At 45.6% G+C, this 21767-nt stretch overlaps 1 protein-coding gene across 3 annotated transcripts in view; it reads right to left on the reverse strand.

Annotated features, from left to right (window-relative positions):
- Window positions 1-21767, reverse strand: part of LOC120055000 (collagen alpha-1(XXIV) chain-like) — a 234981-nt gene that overhangs the window by 35914 nt on the left and 177300 nt on the right. For all 3 annotated transcript variants that reach the window (XR_005477653.1, XM_039002817.1, XM_039002816.1), the window contains 14 exons: window positions 21432-21485; window positions 21232-21285; window positions 20709-20762; window positions 18534-18587; window positions 18266-18373; window positions 17987-18040; window positions 17779-17886; window positions 16802-16855; window positions 15602-15655; window positions 13700-13756; window positions 12951-13004; window positions 11591-11644; window positions 7025-7078; window positions 2481-2534 (listed from right to left, as the gene is read on the reverse strand). Coding sequence is in view for 2 of the 3 variants with exons in the window: in XM_039002817.1 (XP_038858745.1) it covers window positions 2481-2534; window positions 7025-7078; window positions 11591-11644; window positions 12951-13004; window positions 13700-13756; window positions 15602-15655; window positions 16802-16855; window positions 17779-17886; window positions 17987-18040; window positions 18266-18373; window positions 18534-18587; window positions 20709-20762; window positions 21232-21285; window positions 21432-21485 (867 nt within the window). In the remaining variant the exon portion in view is untranslated. The remainder of the gene's footprint in view (window positions 1-2480; window positions 2535-7024; window positions 7079-11590; window positions 11645-12950; window positions 13005-13699; window positions 13757-15601; window positions 15656-16801; window positions 16856-17778; window positions 17887-17986; window positions 18041-18265; window positions 18374-18533; window positions 18588-20708; window positions 20763-21231; window positions 21286-21431; window positions 21486-21767) is intronic.

Genomic DNA, 21767 nt, shown 5'->3' on the forward strand with positions numbered 1-21767 from the left:
CAGGAAAACGGGGTCTGACAGGATCCTTGAGAGATTGAAACTGGCTCGCTAAAATTCCTCCCAAAACTAGCGAGCCGGGCAGTTTAACGGGCGCTGTGGACAAGCGGAGATGTAATGTCCCGAGCTACCACAGTAGAAACAGCTGTTGGTCTTACGTCTACGTTGGCGCTCCTCCTTAGTTAGCCCGTGTCGCCCCACTTGCATTGGTTCAGAATCTGGTGGCAAGACCCCTCCACTAATACCGTGTGGGGAATAACGATCAATACTTTCTGGTTCACTTCCTGAACCGAATGGTAACCGAGTGGCTGATTGATTGGATGGGCCCCACTGCTTCTCCCTCCTTCTCTCTCGGACTCTATTATCTACCCGAATAGATAAAGTGACCAAGCTGTCTAGGTCACTAGGCTCTGGATAAGATATCAGCTCGTCCTTAAGTTCCTCCGACAACCCCTTGTAAAAAACCGCTTGTAGTGACTCCTCATTCCAACCACTCTCCACCGCCAATGTCCTGAACTCGATCATAAAATCTGCCACACTGCGAGCTCCTTGGCGAAGAGAGAACAAACGTTTAGCTGCGTCCTTACCTCGGACTGGATGATCAAAAAGCTTTCTCATCTCTCCCGTGAACTCCTGATATGAAGCCGTGCAGGTTCCCTGTCGTTCCCAAATGGCTGAAGCCCATTCCAGAGCTCTTCCACGCAGCAGTTCAATAACAAAGGCTATCCTAGCCTTGTCCGTGGCGTAAGAATGGGGCTGCAGATCAAACACTAACCCACACTGCATAAGAAACGAACGGCATCTTCCCAAATCCCCTTCATATTTATCAGGCGTCGGTACCTTGGGTTCACGGAAGGAAACCGCTCCAGACCCGGCAGGTGAGATGGGTGAAACAGGTGGTGAATGAATCGCCGGCAAACTGAGCTGATCCTGGATTTGTGTCAAGCTAGCAGATAAGTTCTGGATTGAACTCGCTATCTCCTGTAGCGCCGTATTGTGTTGTCCCAATGTCTTCTCCTGCTGGGTAATGGCATGGCAAACGGAGTCCAGGTCCGCTGGGTTCATCCTTGGCCGGATCGTTCTGTCACGTTCTTTCAAAATTGAACCCAGAAGCAGACCAGGACAAGGAGCGTAGGAAGAAGGTGAGTATTTATTTACAAGTAAATGTGAATGGGTAGATATATCCAGGTGGCGTAGCGGGCAGCGGTGGTGAATTGATGGGAGTAAATAGGTGAATCCAATGGAGTAGCGGAATCCTCCGTCGACCAGGCGTGAATGGGGTGAATGATCCGGGTGAGTAATGTTCATGGCTAACGATCCGGCAGGGAATGGAAGTCAGGTCAGAGCTTTTGAAGGGGAGAGATGATGATCAGGACAGGTGTGCAGATTACTGATGGGACACAGGTGCGGGTGAACATCAATCTCCCAACAAGCTAATTTGCCCGGCAACCAGACAGGGTGCGTTCCAGGACACCTGAAACACACTCCAGGACAGACACACAGGCAAACCCAGACTCAGGAAGCGGGATTCGTGACAGAAACTATATACAGGGGGTACCGGTACTTAGTCAATGTGCAGGGTTACAGGTTAGCTGAGGTAATTGATGTAATATGTACATGTACTGTAGGTAGGGGTAAAGTGACTATGCATAGATAATAAACAGTGATGCAAATAGTCAATGGGGGGTCAATGCAAATAGTCAGGGTGGCCATTTGATTAGCTGTTCAGCAGTCTTACAGCTTGGGAGTAGAAGCTGTTAAGGAGCCTTTTGGACCTAGACCTGGTGCTCCGGTACCGCTTGCCGTGCGGTAGCAGAGAGAGCAGTCTATGACTTGGGTGGCTGGAGTCTTTGACAATTTTTTGGGCCTTCCTCTGACACCGCCTAGTAGAGAGGTCCTGAATGGCAGGAAGCTTGGCCGCAGTGATGTACTGGGTCATACGCACTACCCTCTGCAGCGCCTTACGGTCGGATGCCGAACGTTTTCCATACTAGGGGGTGATGCAACCGGTCAGGATGCTCTCGATGGTGCAGCTGTAGAACCTTTTGATACCATCACTCAGCATGTTCTCGGCAATAACTATTTCAATTTGTTTCCATCACTCCACGGCCTCTCTCTCTGGATCATCCCTCCTGCCCTGCGTTCTATCTCTTCACACAGGCTCTCTCTCGCTCTCTCTCTCCCTCTCTCTCTTTCTGTCCGTCCCTCTATCTCCACTTCTCTCCCCATTTCTACCCCTACAAAGTAGTCCATAACGTAAATGTAATCTCCACGTAACACAATGCATTAGTCTTGTAGTACAGAATGTAATGCAGTATATCTCTTTCCTCCCTCTCTTCCTCTCTACATCTCTCCCATCTCCCTCTCCCTCTGTACCTCTCTACATCTCTCCCATCACCCTCTCCCTCTCTCCCATCACCCTCTCCCTCTGTCCGTCTTTCTTTCTTCATGTCTTCTCTACATTGTGGTGATGTGATACTTACTTCAACACCAGCGGTCCCAGTCAGGCCCCTCGCTCCTTTCTTCCCTTCGAAGCCCTGTACACACACACACACACACACACACACACACACACACACACACACACACACACACACACACACACACACACACACACACACACACACACACACACACACACACACATTCCAATTGTTTTGTTACCAATAAAAACAAATCCATTATTTATCTACATGCGTCTGCTTATTCCCTGACGTGTGTGGTTACTTTTTTACAATCACTTTGGCACTAATTTCAGAACCTTGATGTCATTTTTCAAAACTCTAGACACAAAACTCACAACCGATGATCAAAAAGCACATTTTCAAAACTAACACTTTTTCCAATTGCTTGGATACAATACACATAAAGCTAAGATCATTTGTTCATTGAACTAAAATCACTTGTTCAAAATGACACAACTTAACATCAAAGTATTACCATTTCAAAATGCAATTCACACATTACATCTGAGATGACTGTCTATTAATTTCATTACAATGATCTAACTATCAATTGATACACCTGCTGAAAATGATAAGTAACTGTTGCATTACTCTTAATGCATAGTTTTATGGAAACTGACAAACAATATTCCATGTTTAGATCATGAAAGCTTCAGGATAATGAGATCCAATGACACCAATTACCGTGGAACATGAACCAATTGGACTACATTATCTATGGATGTAATATTTCATCATCATTCTTTATCAGACACTGTTTCTATGGTCCCATGTACCACTTTTCCAGACCATGTTTTCAGATTTGACATTACTGTACACTCACCGGCCACTTTATTAGGTACACCTATCTAGCACTGGGTAGGACCCCCTTTTGCAGCATGCGCACCATTGTTTTAAACGGCTGTTATTTGAGCATTTGTGGCCTTTCTGTTAGCTTGAATGAGTCTGGACATTCTCCTCTGACCTCTCTCATTAACAAGGTGTTTTTGCCCACAGAACTGCCGCTCACTGAATGTGTTTTGTTTATCGCACCATTCTCTGTAAACTCTAGAGACTGTAGTGCGCAAAAATCCCAGGAGGGTAGCTGTTTCTGAGATGCTGGAACCACCATGTGTGGCATCAACAATCATACCACGGTCAAAGTTACTTAGATTACGCATCTTGCCCGTTCTAATGTTTGGTCGAACAACAACTAAAGCTCTCTACTCTATATATTCTATATATTGAGTTGCAGGCAGCCACATGATTCGCTATTCAAAGGAGCAGGCTATTTGCGTTAACACGCAGGTGTACCTAATAAAGTGGCCGGTGAGTGTATGCATGCAGGCCCTTGTAATTGCTTTTCCAAAACTGCCAACTCGAGTATATAGTGTAATGAGTGGTATCCACCTGCAACAACATAGTGATAACATGGAGTCAGCAGGTGATCCAGGTCACAATAGAGGTCAAGCAGTGGGAGGAGGAAGACGAGGAAAACGTGGTGGTGAAAGGAATGTCAGGAGACAAGCACCCCTTCTGAGAGGTGGTTGTGGGCCTCGTTTGAGAGGTGTGGGGGAACGTGGTAGAGGACAAGGCCAGGGACCAAGACAGTGGCAGCAACAGCAAAGAGTGTCCAATGGAATCCGAGCAATAGTTGTAGGCCATGTTGTAAATCATGGCATGACAATGACTGAGGCAGCTACAATGATTCGACCAAACCTCAGAAGATCAACTGTGGCCTCAATCATCAGAACTTTCCGCAATGAGAACCGGTAAGACTTCAGCATGCACTAAACATTAGGCTACTCTCAATTGTCAAATGACTGTATACTGCATGCCAATGTGTACCACAGAGTAGGTGATGTGACTAAATGTGTTCTTACTGTAATTTTCCCTGCAGAATTGAGACTAGGCCAAATAGGTGAGGCAGAGGCAAAATTCTGACTGACCAACAAGAGCTGGCTGTGGTCAATTTGGTTCGGGTCAAAAATGATATTCGCCTTACAGAAATTTGGCAGCACATCTTGGACAATGACGACATGTTCAACAATGTGGAAGCCATAGGTTTGCCGACTATTGCACGCATGCTGAAAAGGCACCAGGTGTCTCTAAAACAGCTATACCGTGTGCCTTCTGAAAGAAATGCAGACAGAGTGAAGCAACTGAGGACTGAGTATGTTCAGGTATGTTCAGTTTCAAGATGCCTATTTAGAAAAATTCCCCCAAAATTCTACATCATTGTAATCAGTAATTCTCTTTCCAAAATGTATTTTTAGAGGGTGATGGAGCTGGATGCTGACGAAAACCATCATAAATTCCTATTTTTGGATGAGGCAGGGTTCAACCTGGCCAAAACAAGGAGGAGAGGTTGGAATGTCATTGGCCAGCGGGCAACCATCCAAGTACCTGCACAACGTGGAGCAAACATCACCAGGTGTGCGGCTATATCGGAAGAGGGTGTGGTGGGACGCAGACCTCGTATTGAATCATATAATGCAGCTCTCCTTGTAACCTTCCTTGATGAGCTAAATCAGGTCTGTAGAGCTGATGGCGTGACCTACGTCATTGTGTGGGATAATGTCAGGTTCCACCATGCTCAAATGGTGCAAGCATGGTTTCAGACCCATCCACAATTTACCACCTTGTACTTACCCCCATACTCTCCTTTCCTTAACCCGACTGAGGAATTTTTCTCCACATTGAGGTGGAAGGTATATGATAGGTGACCTGGCCACCCTTCTCCAGACCATGGATGAAGCATGCAATGACATCACGGCAGACCAGTGTCAGGTCTGGATTCGCCATGCCCGAAGATTCTTCCCAAGATGTTTGGCTAATGAAAACATCCATTGTGATGTGGATGAGAACCTGTGGCCAAATCCACAAGACAGGGTTGATGGAAATGTAGAAGTACAGTAATCAATCCTTTGTTTTGCTTTTTACAGTAAGCCAGGTGAGGAACACTGCAATTGACGTTTTACTGTAGTTTTTTTCTTTTTTGTAGCTTTTTTGTTGCTTTGATTCAAAGAAACCTATGTTGTGATTTTATTGTATGTCATCAATACATTTCAGATTTTGTTCAATGATTCCACCGTGTCTGTAGTATTCTCTCTACTAGTCCTTTTACAGTGATGTATTTACATGTAGTACCATAATGAAACATGTATCACATATTTTGTACTGCAATATTTAATGATTGTATGAGCAACTACACAGTGAAACTATCGGTATCTTGTGTGTGGGTGATCTAAATGAATGTTCCTATGGTATTTCATGATAAATTTGTTATTTGAACCAATGATTCTGTAAGTGCAAGGTTTCTTTAAAGACATGAATGCACAATGCAATGTTTTGAACATTGGACAGCCTGTGTTACATGTGATGACTGTTTTGAGTTTGTGTCTAGAGTTTTGAAAAATGACCACAAGGTTCTGAAATTAGTGCCAAAGTGATTGTAAAAAACTGTAAGATTAAGTCTTAGGCTTACTGCACACTAAATGGATGTTTACATATACAGTTCTGCGTAGTGTATACTTCACTCATAGACCTCTAGTCTTGTGTTACTCCAGTTCAGATTTTTCTAAGAAGGCCGAACTTGCACTCAATATGTGACGCAACAATATTGACTCAATCTGATAAAATAGGCAAATAGGCCAAGTCGCATGTCTTAACATGACAAAGGTATTTAGAACTATGTGTATGTAACTATATGTAAGATACAGTACCTCAGCTTGTTTTTAGGAAATATGTGACCATATGCAGATCAAATAATCCTATTTCTGTACATAAAGAGCTATATTCCATAAAGAGCAACATTATGTCACAAATGAATGATATTCACAAACTCTGAAAATGTATACATTATCAAGCTGCAGTTAAAATATTCATACTTGAAGTGAAGTAATTTAGACTTGAAGTGCATAATAAATAGCTCCTTTTTTCCAAAATTCTTACTGATGCCAGCTTTCTGCATTCCAGTGTCTATTCTCAAGCCTTGTGGAATTCAGACGGAACACTTTGAAGCACGAAGCGCACAGTGGGTGGCCAAACAAACATAATTCTCTGCTTCCTTCTTTCCCCCTCTTTCTCTCCTTCCCTCATCCGTCTTCTCTGGTATCAAAGGCACAGATGCTCAAGCCTGTCTGCATTGTTTTGGCCCAGTCTGATTTCATGGGAATAAAAGTGTTTTTTTCTCCCTCTCTTCACATGACAATGCTTATGCTCTGGCACGTCGGCTTGTTGATCGAGAACAATAGAGTCCTAGGTTAAAAACGGTTGTCTCCACGGCTTGGCTAGCATGTTAGGAACTGCAGTTTGGAAGTGAGTGTCTCCTCTTCTCCCATAGCGTTGACAGGTGATTGCTCAACCCGACCCTCATGGTGTTCAGAGCCAAGGAAGCCTGTAGGAAGCTCTGCAGTAGGCTGGTGTAACACTTTGATTATCTAGTTATACAATAACATCGGATCTAGAGCTCCAGGGAGACATGATTTAACAAATACTGTGCTATCCTTTCCCCAAGCCAGGAGCGGAATGAGTCCGATGCACTGATTTACAAAGAATAGCATGATCACACTCACACTCACCTGAGTTCCCATTTCTCCTTTCAGGCCAGGTTCTCCGGGTTCCCCTGGTGTTCCCTAGTCAACAAAATCACACACACACAGGATTTATTCTTATTTCAATGTGCAAAACAAAATGGTACCTAGAAATACAGTTGAAGTCAGAAGTTTACATACACCTTAGCCAAATACATTTAAACTCAGTTTTTACAACTCCTGACATTTAATCATAGTAAAAAGTCCCTGTCTTAGGTCAGTTAGTATCACCACTTTATTTTAAGAATGTGAAATTATTTATTTCAGCTTTTATTTCTTTCATCACATTCCCAGTGGGTCAGAAGTTTACATACACTGTCACGGCCGTCGTAGGGAGGAGACCAAGGCGCAGCGTGATAAGCATACATTCTTCTTTATTTAAAGAACGAACACTGAACAAAACGAACAAAATAACAAAACGAACCGTGAAGCTAATATGGCTAGTGCAGACAGGCAACTAAACATAGAATAAGAACCCACAAAACCAAAAGGGAAAATGGCAACCTAAATATGATCCCCAATCAGAGACAATGATAAACAGCTGCCTCTGATTGGGAACCAATTCAGGCCACCATAGACATACATATGCCTAGACTTACAAACATCCCTAGACATACAAAAACCCCAGACAATTCAAAACAAGCATACCCACCCTCGTCACACCCTGACCTAACCAAAATAATAAAGAAAACATAGATAACTAATGTCAGGGCGTGACATACACTCAATTAGTATTTGGTAGCATTACCTTTCAATTGTTTAACTTGGGTCAAACGTTTCGGGTAGCCTTCCACAAGCTTTCCACAATAAGTTGAGTGAATTTTGTCCCATTCCTCCTGACAGAGCTGGTATAACGGAGTCAGATTTGTAGGCCTCCTTTGCTCGCACACACTTTTTCAGTTCTGCCCACACATTTTCTATGGGATTGAGGTCAGGGCTTTGTGATGGCCACTCCAATGCCTTGACTTTGTTGTCGTCAAGCCATTTTGCCACAACTTTGGAAGTATGCTTGGGATCATTGTCCATTTGGAAGACCCATTTGCGATGAAGCTTTAACTTCCTGACTGATGTCTTGAGATGTTGCTTCAATATATCCACATCATTTACACCCTCATGATGCCATCTATTTTGTGAAGTGGACCATTCCCTCCTGCAGCAAAGCACCTCCACAACATGATGCTGCCACCCCCGTGCTTCACGGTTGGGATGGTGTTCTTCGGCTTGCAAGCCTCCCCCTTTTTCCTCCAAACATAACGATGGTCATTATGGCCAAACAGTTCTATTTTTGCTTCATCAGACCAGAGGACATTTCTCCAAATAGTACGATCTTTGTCCCCATGTAAAGTTGCAAACCGTAGTCTGGCTTTCTTATGGCGGTTTCAAAGCAGTGGCTTCTTCCTTGCTGAGCGGCCTTTCAGGTTATGTCGATATAGGACTCGTTTTACTGTGGATATAGATACTTTTGTACCTGTTTCCTCCAGCATCTTCACAAGGTCCTTTGCTGTTGTTCTGGGATTGATTTGCACTTTTCGCACCAAAGTACGTTCATCTCTAGGAGACAGAACGCATCTCCTTTGTGAGCGGTATGACGGCTGCGTGGTCCCATAGTGTTTATACTTGCATAATATTGTTTGTACAGATGAACGTGGTACCTTCAGGCATTTGGAAATTGCTCCCAAGGATGAACCACACTTGTGGAGGTCAAAATCTTTTTTTCTGAGGTCTTGGCTGATTTCTTTTGATTTTCCCATGATGTCAAGCAAAGAGGCACTGTGTTTGAAGGTAGGCCTTGAAATACATTGTCACGCCCTGGCCTTAGTTATCTTGTTTTTCTTTATTATTTTAGTTAGGTCAGGGTGTGACATGGGGGATGTTTGTGTGTTTTTGTCTCGTCTAGGGTGTTTGTATTGTCCAGTTTTTTTTGTAGAGTTCATGGGGTTATGTTCATTGTAGGTGTTTATGTAAGTCTATGGTTGCCTAGATTGGTTCTCAATTAGAGGCAGGTGTTCAACGTTGTCTCTGATTGGGAACCATATTTAGGCAGCCATGTTCTTTGGGTATTTTGTGGGTGATTGTTTCCTGTGTCAGTGTTTGTGCCACACGGGACTGTTACGGTTTGTTACGTTTATTGTTTTTGTATTGGTGTTCATTGTTCAGTTTTTTCTATGTTAAAACATGGACACCTACCACGCTGCGTATTGGTCCGATCCTTGTTACACCTCTTCAGAGGAAGAAGAGGAAGACAGCCGTGACAGAATCACCCACCACACTCGGACCAAGCAGCGTGGTAAGCGGCAGCAGCAGCAGGAGCAGCGATCGCAGGACTTATGGAATTGGGAGGAAATTCTGGACAGCAGAGGACCCTGGGCACAACCGGGAGAATATCGCCGCCCTCGTGAAGAGCTGGAGGCAGCTAAAGCCGAGAGGCGGTGGTATGAGGAGGCAGCACGGAAGCGAGGCTGGAAGCCTGAGAGTCAGCCCCAAAAAGTTATTGGGGGGGGGGGGGGGGCTAAAAGGGAGTGTGGCGAAGTCAGGTAGGAGACCTGCGCCAACTCCCCGTGCTTACCGTGGAGAGCGAGAGTACGGGCAGACACCGTGTTATGCGGAAGAGCGCACGGTGTCTCCTGTACGTGTGCTTAGCCCGGTGCGGTACATTCCAGCTCCACGTATCGGCCGGGCTAGAGTGGACATCGAGCCAGGTGCCATGAAGCCGGCTCAACGTATCTGGCCTCGAGTACGTCTCCTCGGGCCGGTGTACATGGCACCAGCCTTACGCATGGTGTTCCCGGTTCGCCAGCACAGCCCAGTGCGGGCTATTCCACCTCGCCGCATTGGCCTGGCTACGGGGAACATTAAACCAGGTAAGGTTGGGCAGGCTCGGTGCTTAAGAGCTCCTGTACGCCTTCACGGTCCGGTATATCCGGCGCCACCTCCTCGCCCCAGCCCAGTACCACCAGTGCCTACACCACGCACCAAGCCTCCTGTGCGTCTCCAGAGCCCTGTGCGCCCTGTTGCTGCTCCCTGCACTAGCCTTGAGGTGCGTGTCCTTAGCCCGGTACCACCAGTTCCGGCACCACGCACCAGGCCTACTGTGCGCCTCAGCCAGCCAGAGTCTGCCATCTGCCCAGCGCCGTCTGCGCTGTCTGTCTGCCCAGCGCCGTTTGAGCTGTCTGCCTGCCCAGCGTCATCTGAGCTGCCTGCCTGCCCAGCGTCATCTGAGCTGCCTGCCTGCCCAGCGCCATCTGAGCTGCCTGCCTGCCCAGCGCCGTCAGAGCCGCCCGTCTGTCCCGAGCCGTCCGAGCCGCCCGTCTGTCCCGAGCCATCAGAGCCGCCCGTCTGTCCCGAGCCGTCAGAGCCGCCCGTCTGTCCCGAGCCGTCAGAGCCGCCCGTCTGTCCCGAGCCGTCAGAGCCGCCCGTCTGTCCCGAGCCGTCAGAGCCGCCCGTCTGTCCGGAGCGGCTAGAGCCGCCCGTCTGTCAAGAGCCGCCAGAGCCGCCCGCCAGTCAGGAGCCGCCAGAGCCGCCCGCCAGTCAGGAGCCGCCAGAGCCGCCCGCCAGTCATGAGCCGCCCGCCAGTCATGAGCCGCCCTCCAGTCATGAGCCGCCCTCCAGTCATGAGCCGCCCTCCAGTCATGAGCCGCCCTCCAGTCATGAGCTGCCCTCCAGTCCGGAGCTGCCCTCCAGTCCGGAGCTGCCCTTCAGTCCGGAGCTGCCCCTCAGTCCGGAGCTGCCCCTCAGTCCGGAGCTGCCCTTCAGTCCAGAGCTGCCCCTCCGTCCAGTGGCGCCCTCTACGATGGTCTTCAGTCTGGGACTCGCTGCAAGGGTCCTCGTTCCTGGGAGGCCACCTAAGCGGGTATTGACTATGGTGGAGTGGGGTCCACGTCCCGCACCCGAGCCGCCGCGGTAGGAAGGCCCACCCGGACCCTCCCTTTCTGTGTCAGGTTTTGCGGCCGGAGTCCGCACCTTTGGGGGGTGGGGGGTACTGTCACGCCCTGGCCTTAGTTATCTTTGTTTTCTTTATTATTTTAGTTAGGTCAGGGTGTGACATGGGGGATGTTTGTGTGTTTTTGTCTCGTCTAGGGTGTTTGTATTGTCTAGGTTTTTTTTGTAGAGTTCATGGGGTTGTGTTCATTGTAGGTGTTTATGTAAGTCTATGGTTGCCTAGATTGGTTCTCAATTAGAGGCAGGTGTTCAACGTTGTCTCTGATTGGGAACCATATTTAGGCAGCCATGTTCTTTGGGTATTTTGTGGGTGATTGTTTCCTGTGTCAGTGTTTGTGCCACACGGGACTGTTACGGTTTGTTACGTTTATTGTTTTTGTATTGGTGTTCATTGTTCAGTTTTTTCTATGTTAAAACATGGACACCTACCACGCTGCGTATTGGTCCGATCCTTGTTACACCTCTTCAGAGGAAGAAGAGGAAGACAGCCGTGACATACATCCACAGGTAGTGGTTGAAAAACGAGTTTTAATGACTCCAACCTAAGTGTATATAAACTTCCGACTTCAACTGTAGATGCTGATAAGGCCTACACATAGTATTTATTGGACTTACAGGAAGGCCTGGTGCTCCAACAGCCCCGCGAAGTCCAGTGATGCCAGTGTGGCCCTGAAAATAACAAAGAGACAAAGACATTATACAGGTGAAACTAGAGCTGGGACGATAAACCATCAATGATCGACACAGACCATACCGATCAATTATCGCAAAAGTTTGAAATGAAATAAGTTTGCTAATATGGGTGATTGTTAATGAGACAATTGATGGCTACAACCATCAAACTAGTGGTAACGTTAGTAGTTTAAATTATAATTAAAATAAACTGTGGTGCACATTGTTATAACCTTATCATTAGCACGTCTAATGAGGCAATTTATCACAATATGGATTTTTGTCCATATCGCTCAGCTCTAGGTGAAACGCTACAGCTTCACAGTCACCTGAATTGGTGATATTGGAGGTTGAGTCAGGTCATTTAGTGAGACCCAGGTGTCAGGGTTCAGCTAGCTATGTCTTGGTTCACTACAGCTACACAAGGTTAGCTGTAATAAGCCTGATCTTTAGGGCGAAATGTTGCACAATAAAACTGTGGGCGCCATCAACTGTGTTCGCATATCTATCTTTCTTTCAACAGCACGATATAGTCCCCTAAGCTTCATACCATACGAATAGCAGAACCACAGAGTACTGTAGTTCACAGGCCAAGCTTTCTAGGTATGTATTTTATTACATTGGGCTGCAGGTGGCTCAGACAAAATTTGCTCTATAAATTCACCACTCAGAAGGGGGGGAAGCCCCATAGGTCAACTAGAGTTAACACACACACACACACACACACACACACACACACACACACACACACACACACACACACACACACACACACACACACACGCACACACTTTTATCTAATGGGATCCTGGAAGTCTCTCAAGCCTCTCAACAACTGCCAAATCAAGATTAGCAACCGTGACTTTGAACTGATATCCAGTTCAGCAGAAGAATGCTTATAAATGCTTAAAACCATTGTACTCTCTCTCTCTGAGGAGGGCGGCACTTGGGCAAAGTGTTTATAGGAGGGGAGAGCTCTAGTAATCCTGCCGCAGGGGATTCTGGGATTTCGCTCTGCACAACTTTCATCTTGTACTGTTAACTTCACACCTGACCTGAACCTGTGTGTGTGTGTGTTTCGCCTGTGTGTGTGTTAGTTTTCAGTGTCTATGCCAATAACACCAGATTTCCTCCTGACTAATCACTAGGAATTCAGTAATCCGGGATGCTCATGTCTCAGATGTGTGGTCTCAGACCTGCTTTAATACAAGCACCAAAGAAAAGAATGGAAACGGAACAGAAAAAACGGCAGAAAAGTGATTTTGGGATACATTTGATGTTGTGGTTTTTATGGTGGTTTTACCTGATATCCCTCATCTCCAGGCTCTCCGCGGTCTCCTCGCTCACCCGGGAGACCCTGCCCAAACACACACATACATTAGGGCTCTGAATCTTTTAGGAAAGGCTGTATTTCACCTTAAACTCTCTGAGCCAATAACACAATACCTTCCTTCTTATAGGTTACACTGCTTACAATCTATGCTGAGAGCCATCTACTGTAGCGCTTTGGCACAGGTGGTTGGTGGCACCTTATTTGGGGAGAACGGGCTTGAGGTAAAAAATATATATTTTTTAACCTTCATTTAACTAGGCAAACCAGTTAAGAACAAAATCTTATTTACAATGACAGCCTACACCGGCCAAACCCTGTGCCAATTGTGAGCCACCATATGGGACTCCCAATCACTGCCAGTTGTAATACAGCCTGGATTTGAAGCAGGGTGTCTGTTGTGATGTTTCTAGTACTGAGACGCAGTGCCTTAGACCACAGCGTCACTCAGGAGCCCAACACACACTCCAGTAATGACTGGAGAGGAATCGGTGGAATGGTATTTCTCCCCTCAGCAGCCTCCACAAAGCGGCTTTGGACATCCATTCTCTTGGACCTCTGTCAAGCATGGTTGGACAACTATGCCTCAAGCAACACCACTATTAGAAAACGGTTAATATAATGCTTTCATAGGGTGCCATTTTGGACATCACCTCTGACTCAGCCCTAAGCCACACACACATAGGAAGAGGACAGGTAAGTTGAAGGAAGGCGAGACCTACTGGTTCACCTAGTGGCCCGGCAGGTCCTGGGGTCTTACTGTCTTCTCCAGGGTAACCCTGGAACACCATACCAAAATACACTCAGTACACTCTGACACAACAGTAAAATGAGACAGCATGCCAAAATGCGCCCATCCAACTCTGTCACAACAAACTTTATTTTATTTTTTATTTCACCTTTATTTAACCAGGTAGGCCAGTTGAGAACAAGTTCTCATTTACAACTGTGACATGGCCAAGATAAAGCCAAGCAGTGCGACAAAAACAACACAAAGTTACACATGGGATAAACAAATGTACAGTCAATAACACAATAGAAAAATCTATATACAGTGTGTGCAAATGTAATAAGATTAGGGAGGTAAGGCAATAAATAGGCCATAGTGGCGAAATAATTACAATTTAGCATTAACACTGGAGTGATAGATGTGCAGATGATGATGTGCAAGTAGAGATACTGGGGTGCAAAAGAGCAAAAATAAATAACAATATGGGGATGAGGTAGTTGGGTGGGCTGTGTACAGGTGCAGTGATTGGTAAGCTGCTCTGACAGCTGATGCTTAAAGCTAGTGAGGGAGATAAGTCTCCAGCTTTTGTAATTTTTGCAATTCGTTTCAGTCATTGGCAGCAGAGAACTGGAAGGAAAGGCGGCCAAATGAGGAGTTGGCTTTGGGGACGACCAGTGAAATATACCTGCTGGAGCGCGTGCTACGGGTGGGTGTTGCTATGGTGACCAGTGAGCTGAGATAAGGCGGGGCTTTACCGAGCAAAGACTTATAGATGGCCTGGAGCCAGTGGGTTTGGCGACGAATATGAAGCGAGGGCCAGCCAACGAGAGCATACAGGTCGCAGTGGTGAGTAGTATATGGGGCTTTGGTGACAAAACGGATGGCACTGTGATAGACTACATCCAATTTGCTGAGTAGAGTGTTGGAGGCTATTTTGTAAATGACATCGCCGAAGTCAAGGATCGGTAGGATAGTCAGTTTTATGTGGATATGTTTAGCAGCATGAGTGAAGGAGGCTTTGATGTGAAATAGGAAGCCGATTCTAGATTTAATTTTGGATTGGAGATGCTTAATGTGAGTCTGGAAGGAGAGTTTACAGACTAACCAGACACCTAGGTATTTGTAGTTGTCCACATATTCTAAGTCAGAAGCGTCCAGAGTAGTGATTCTGGATGGGCAGGTGCGGGCAGCGATCGGTTTAAGAGCATGCATTTAGTTTTACTTGCATTGAAGAACAGTTGGAGGCCACGGAAGGAGAGTTGTATGGCATTGAAGCTCATCTGGAGGTTTGTTAACACAGTGTCCAAAGAAGGGCCAGAAGTATACAGAATGGTGTCGTCTGTGTAGAGGTGGATCAGAGAATCACCAGCAGCAAGAGCGACATCATTGATATATACAGAGAAAAGAGTCGGCCCGAGAATTGAGCCCTGTGGCACCCCCATAGAGACTGCCAGAGTCGAAAGCCTTGGCCAGGTCAATGAAGATGGCTGCACAGTACTGTCTTTTATCGATGGCGGTTATGATATCGTTTAGGACCTTGAGCGTGGCTGAGGTGCACCCATGACCAGCTCTGAAACCAGATTGCATAGCGGAGAAGGTACGGTGGGATTCGAAATGGTCGGTGATCTGTTTGTTAACTTGGCTTTCGAATACTTTAGAAAGGCAGGGCAGGATAGATATAGGTCTGTAACAGTTTGGGTCTAGAGTGTCTCCCCCTTTGAAGAGGGGGTGGCCGCGGCAGCTTTCCAATCTTTAGGGATCTCAGACGATACGAAAGAGAGGTTGAAAAGGCTAGTAATAGAAGGTAACAGTACATGGCATTTATCTTCAAAAGGCTGAAAACATAACACTGTGTGTAGGAGGAGGACAAAAAACATGCAAATGCATAGGGTACCTTTTCACCTTTGGGTCCAGGTGGTCCTATGGGTCCTGGTTTGCCGGCGTGGCCCTAAGAATAACCAAACCCATGATTACTCACCTATATCTACATCATATGCTGCATAATATTCAAAGAACCCATAACTCACGGTCGACAGACAGTACAATAACACATAACTTGACACGGCGTGGGTTGTCAACATTGTGTTAAACACGATGCTTTATTATAAACACACTCAGGACAGCAAGGGAGAGAAATATATCCCTGGTATAATGACTTATTTGTCAGGACCACAGAAATCACTCAACAATTTGGGTGGGTGTGTAATTGAGCTAAGAGTGAGTGTACAGTACAAACAGACTAAAAAGGAACCACGTGAACTTGTAGTGCCCCTGCATCGTTACGAAACTAGAAGCCAGAATGAGATTGGCGATGACCTGGCGTCCTCTGGAGTTGCCAGAGGTTTTGGTTATAAGGGTTTGAGGTTGACCATATCCAATTTCTTCTTGTTTGGCTAGGTGTGTGTTTTCTGTGGTATTGAGGTGAATCTCTCTGTCTAGTTGTGTTTGACTGAAAACCAGAATGAAGACTGGCTGTGGAGGTACCAAAACAAATGTGGTTTTAAGGGTTTGGGGTTTGGCTTTCTTCTCTGTTCTGGCAGTCGGTTTGCTGTGGTATTGATTCGACACCAGGTGTTATGTTGTCTAGTTGTATTTGGCTGCAGAGAACTGTTAGTATATGTGTGTGTGTTAACATGTTATTGATTCACTGGGGTGAATCTTCCTGAGGTGAAGAGACTGGGGTGAATCTCTCTGAGGTGAAGAGACTGGGGTGAATCTCTCTGAGGTGAAGAGACTGGGGTGAATCTCTCTGAGGTGAAGAGACTGGGGTGAATCTCTTTTAGGGGAAGAGAGCTGATCTGATAAGGAATTCAGGAGTCATGACTTGGTGTGAGTGACATGAGTGACATGATGTCACCATAACAGAACAGGGCTTAGAATATCTTTGTTGCATACCTATGTTGTTATTAGTGATTGAAGAGACACACATACCCTTAAGAAACACTTTAAAGTTATTGTTGAACGTGTGTGTGTGTCTGTGTGTATGAGTGTGTACAAGTGAGGGAGTCAGTGAGTGAGATTTGAGATTGCGATCGAAGGAGACAGAGAGAGATATAAAGAGAAGTGTGTTGTAGCACAGACAGGAATAACTCACTGTGTATCCTGCAATTCCAGGCATCCCCTCAGGCCCCATGACTCCTGGACGACCCTGGAAATCATGCAGAAAACAGACACATTCATTTTTACAACCATTTGTTTTGCTATTCTATCTGCACTATGTGGTTATGCTGAATATAACCTTGGAGTTAAACGTTAAGCACCTATGCAGGCTGCATCCCTGGACCTGAGGTGTTGTATGACACTAAGCCGTACATCTTTCCTTTCCCAGCTATCACAACAGAGCTTTCATGGCATAGCACTCCTGGGAAAGGAGTTTTCCTTCCTCTATGTCTTCCTGTGTGATCCCGTGCTCCAGGGGGAAAACGGTTATTTAAAGCCTTTGCTCTGCTTTTGACATCTGTTTTTTACAACTCATAACAGAAAATCTGATAGGCCTATTGCTTGTCTTCAAACACTACCGGATTAGCAACCTGCTAATTGCAATACAAAACAGAGGGAGATTAGCTTTAGAGATTAGGAAAGATGTCAGATCACTTCTGCTTAGTCTGAGCTACTGATCTGACAGAGGCTTTGCCAGGTTTGAATAATGTAATATGAGGTCATTCATTCAGGGTTGCTTCTCCAGAGAGAGAGGGAAACTTAGGAAGTTCATCAACATTATTTATATAAAATATTACAGGCCTGCCAATGACTTGGGAATTATGCAATTTGTCAATTGTAAGAGTATGTGTATGTATATCAACAAGTATTTCTACTGGGTGGTAGGATGCTGAGTGTGTTACCTCATCTCAACCAACACAAGGACACAAGGAAACAGCTCTATTAATTTCAAGTGTTTCTTGTTGAGACTGAATGGAGGCTGCTGTCCTCTTGGCCACTCCAGTGACCTGAACAACACAATAACCTGATAGACTCCCTTCAGTACTAATGAGGGACACTTTCCTACACATATTGCCCACATAGGAAGTTAGGAGGGGTGAGAACTCGGAGAATACATAACTGGGCACTGACCACAGGGCCTCTGGTTCCTCTGGCTCCTTTCAGTCCCATCCCTCCTTCCTGGCCGATGTCCCCGATGTCCCCTGTCTCACCGATAGGACCTGGTTTGCCAGCCTCACCCTGAAGACAGAACAACAGTAAAGCTGTGAGAGCACGGACACCCATGAGGAATCGGTGATGTCATTTATCAACACATGCTAATAGTTAAACAGGTGTGTACCTTCTTGCCATGCCGTCCTCGGTTGCCGGGGGGACCCTGTTTCCCCTCTGGACCCTAGAAGAGAGGCAAACTCATTAGACACTGGGAGACAAAATGGCTGCTGACAAAATCATCTTCTTTGTTACAATTCCATTGTGACAGCGACCTCACTGAACGCCAAGTGCCCCAGAATACTGACCCCTACTGGGACACATTGGCATCATTACCTAATGTACAGCTTAATTGTTGTATCATTATTATTTTTTGTCATAAGTTTAGCTAATAAACGGACACACTTACAGAGAAACCACGTTTTCCAGCCACTCCGGTGGTTCCAGGAGGCCCAGGGTCTCCCTCTATCCCCCTGTCCCCTGCCTCACCCATGGGCCCACAGTCACCTGGCTCTCCCTGAGAGAGAGCGAGAGAGAGAGAGCGGGAGAAGAGAAAGATCAAGATGACAAGAACGAAAGAGTAGGAGAGTAAAGAGACATAGGTTCTAGGAGGCTTCTGAAGTAGGAGCAATAACAGCAAAGGACTTCTCATTTAGCTTATTGTCCAGTGTGTTTACCTTTGGTCCATCTTTTCCCTGGGGCCCATCCTCGCCAGCAGGACCTGGAAGACCCTACAAACACAGCATCACATTTATTTCAGCCAACCATGGTCACTGCTGTTACAATTAATACCATGCTAATATGTTCCTATGGAATGTTTAGGCTTTACTGTCCAGTATGTATAGTTTACTCGTATGATTGTAGGCTTACACAAACCCACAGGGCATGAAACATGTTGTACATTGGAAAGAGCCTGACTGTGACGATTATATTTTCCTTCCGTTATATGTAAGCCATTGTATTACAGTTTTTGCCGATTGCTTCCACACTGAGAGTGAATTCTTAGACAAAAGCATCAAAACCTTCACTTTTGTAACCATGCCCTAAACAAAAGCACCAAAACCTTCACTTTTGTAACCATGCCCTAAACAAAAGCACCAAAACCTTCACTTTTGTAACCATGCCCTAAACAAAAGCATCAAAAACTTCACTTTTGTAACCATGCCCTAAACAAAAGCATCAAAACCTTCACTTTTGTAACCATGCCCTAAACAAAAGCACCAAAACCTTCACTTTTGTAACCATGCCCTAAACAAAAGCATCAAAACCTTCACTTTTGTAACCATGCCCTAAACAAAAGCACCAAAACCTTCACTTTTGTAACCATGCCCTAAACAAAAGCATCAAAAACTTCACTTTTGTAACCATGCCCTAAACAAAAGCATCTAAACCTTCACTTTTGTAACCATGCCCTAAACAATAGCACCAAAATCTTCACTTTTGTAACCATGCCCTAAACAAAAGCACCAAAACCTTCACTTTTGTAACCATGCCCCAAACAAAAGCACCAAAACCTTCACTTTTGTAACCATGCCCTAAACAAAAGCATCAAAACCTTCACTTTTGTAACCATGCCCTAAACAAAAGCATCAAAACCTTCACTTTTGTAACCATGCCCTAAACAAAAGCATCAAAACCTTCACTTTTGTAACCATGCCCTAAACAAAAGCATCAAAACCTTCACTTTTGTAACCATGCCCTAAACAAAAGCATCAAAACCTTCACTTTTGTAACCATGCCCTAAACAAAAGCATCAAAACCTTCACTTTTGTAACCATGCCCTAAACAAAAGCACCAAAACCTTCACTTTTGTAACCATGCCCTAAACAAAAGCACCAAAACCTTCACTTTTGTAACTATGCCCTAAACAAAAGCACCAAAACCTTCACTTTTGTAACCATGCCTTAAACAAAAGCACCAAAAGTACAAACACATTTTCTGCTTTGCACTTTGTTTGCAATTCTGCAACACACTTGCAAAACACTACACACGGTTTCTTACACTAGACACTTCGTTCAAGAATGAAATCTTTTGCAATCATTGGGAAAACACTTCTATTCAAAATGCAAAACATTCCTGAAATTGGCAACACCCACACACACACATGAAAACATTTATACAGTAATTGAACACCAATTAGTCTGAGCCTTAGCACTACAAATAGACCTCAGGTAAGCTCACCTCTTTTGTGAGAACTTTGCAAACATGGAGGCAGTGAGAGCGAGAGGAAGAGGAAGAGAGGAGTAGGAGGAGGACAAGAACAAAGAAGGGGACCAGGCAATAGATGGAGACATATTTCCAATGACATTAGGGCCACTTTGGTGGACCATGTCATAAATCATGGCCTGACGATGAGAGAGGCTGGGCAGAGCGTCCAGCCCAACCTCAGTCGCTACACAGTAGCATCCATAATATGGACATTTAGACTGGAGAACAGGTGTGTCTTCAACTTTCTACACTAGACTGTACCTATGTAATTATTGCACATCCTTCTGCATCACAGTACAATACAATGTAGTTCTACAACAGGATCTCTGAGAGTAAGCTTTGACACAAAGGACCCTCTCTCTCTCTACAGTGCTTTCCCCTGGCCCAAGAAGAGGGGGAGAGAGAGGGAGGGGAGAGAGAGGCTCCTCCGACATCCCTGAAGGTTATTGATACAGTCCAACAGACAAAAACAAATCATTCTCAACACTGCCCTGGCCTTCGCCGGCCCAGGGATTACACATCTCCATCAAACGAGGGCACAGTAAATATACGGGCATATCGGATTATCCCAAACACAAGCAGAGCAGGATTAGGAGCATAGACTGTGTTCAGAAGGTCTTGTGAAGGACTTAGTCAGGACTCACTCTCATTCCCTGCTGTCCTTGTTCCCCCTCTCCTCCAACCGGCCCCCCGTGGCCCTGCAGGGACACAACAACAGAGGTGCTCAGGAGTTTATACAAAATAAGATGATAAGACAAGCTCAACTCTAAGTTCTGTAAATGAGTCTTGAGGTACTGTAGCCCAGGAGTATTCCAACTTCCAAATAAAATATTACTTCGATGTAAGTACTTTATTTGCGAGTGTTGACTGTGTTTTCATAGTGCTCAGGAGGTCACGTCCCCTCAGGGGGACATAACCCAACACAGGGATGAACAGATGCCATGGCCCTCCAAAAGGCTTCTGGGTACTAATAGGACCTGGTACCGCTCTCAGCTTAACAATGCCATCTTTTTATATTTTTCATACCTAGGGTATGTTGAGGTACATCTTCTGTACAAGTTCAATGGGTGAGTAGGCTAAGCGGTAAACTTCACTAGCATGTTGTCTGATTTGTCATTTTGTTTTGGGGGTTTTAAAACCAAATCAGTAATTCTCTAGGACACTAACCTTTATCCCAGGTTCTCCAACTGGACCTGGCTCCCCCTCTCCGCCAGGAGCTCCCTGTGGAAAGAGAGAGAAGTAAAACAAAGTGTGTGTGTGTGTGTGTTTGTGTGTGCAAAAGCATGAGGGAGTGTGTGTCCAGAAGCACAGTGAAACGACAACAAAATAATGAGATCCAATCTTGATATTTAACAACAGTTATGTACCTCATGTCCTTGCTCTCCGTCAGGTCCTGCGTCCCCCGCAGGTCCTTTGGGCCCCTAGAGGAGAAAAACAGCCAATCAGAGGCCACAATGGTTACTGTGATATCATGTGATGTGGCGCATCATGGTTTGATTGTGTTCAAAGTAACAACTGATCCATAACATATACCTACCCTAACCAGAAACCGTGGACGGATGGCGGCATCCGCGCAAAACTGAAAGCGTGATCCACCGCATTTAACCATGGAAAGAGGTCTGGGAGTATGTCTGAATATAAGCAGCGTAGCTATTCCCTCCGCAAGGCAATCAAACATGCGAAACACCAGTACAGCGACAAGG

This window comes from Salvelinus namaycush, chromosome 10 (genome assembly GCF_016432855.1).
Source record: "Salvelinus namaycush isolate Seneca chromosome 10, SaNama_1.0, whole genome shotgun sequence".
NCBI lineage: Eukaryota > Metazoa > Chordata > Actinopteri > Salmoniformes > Salmonidae > Salvelinus > Salvelinus namaycush.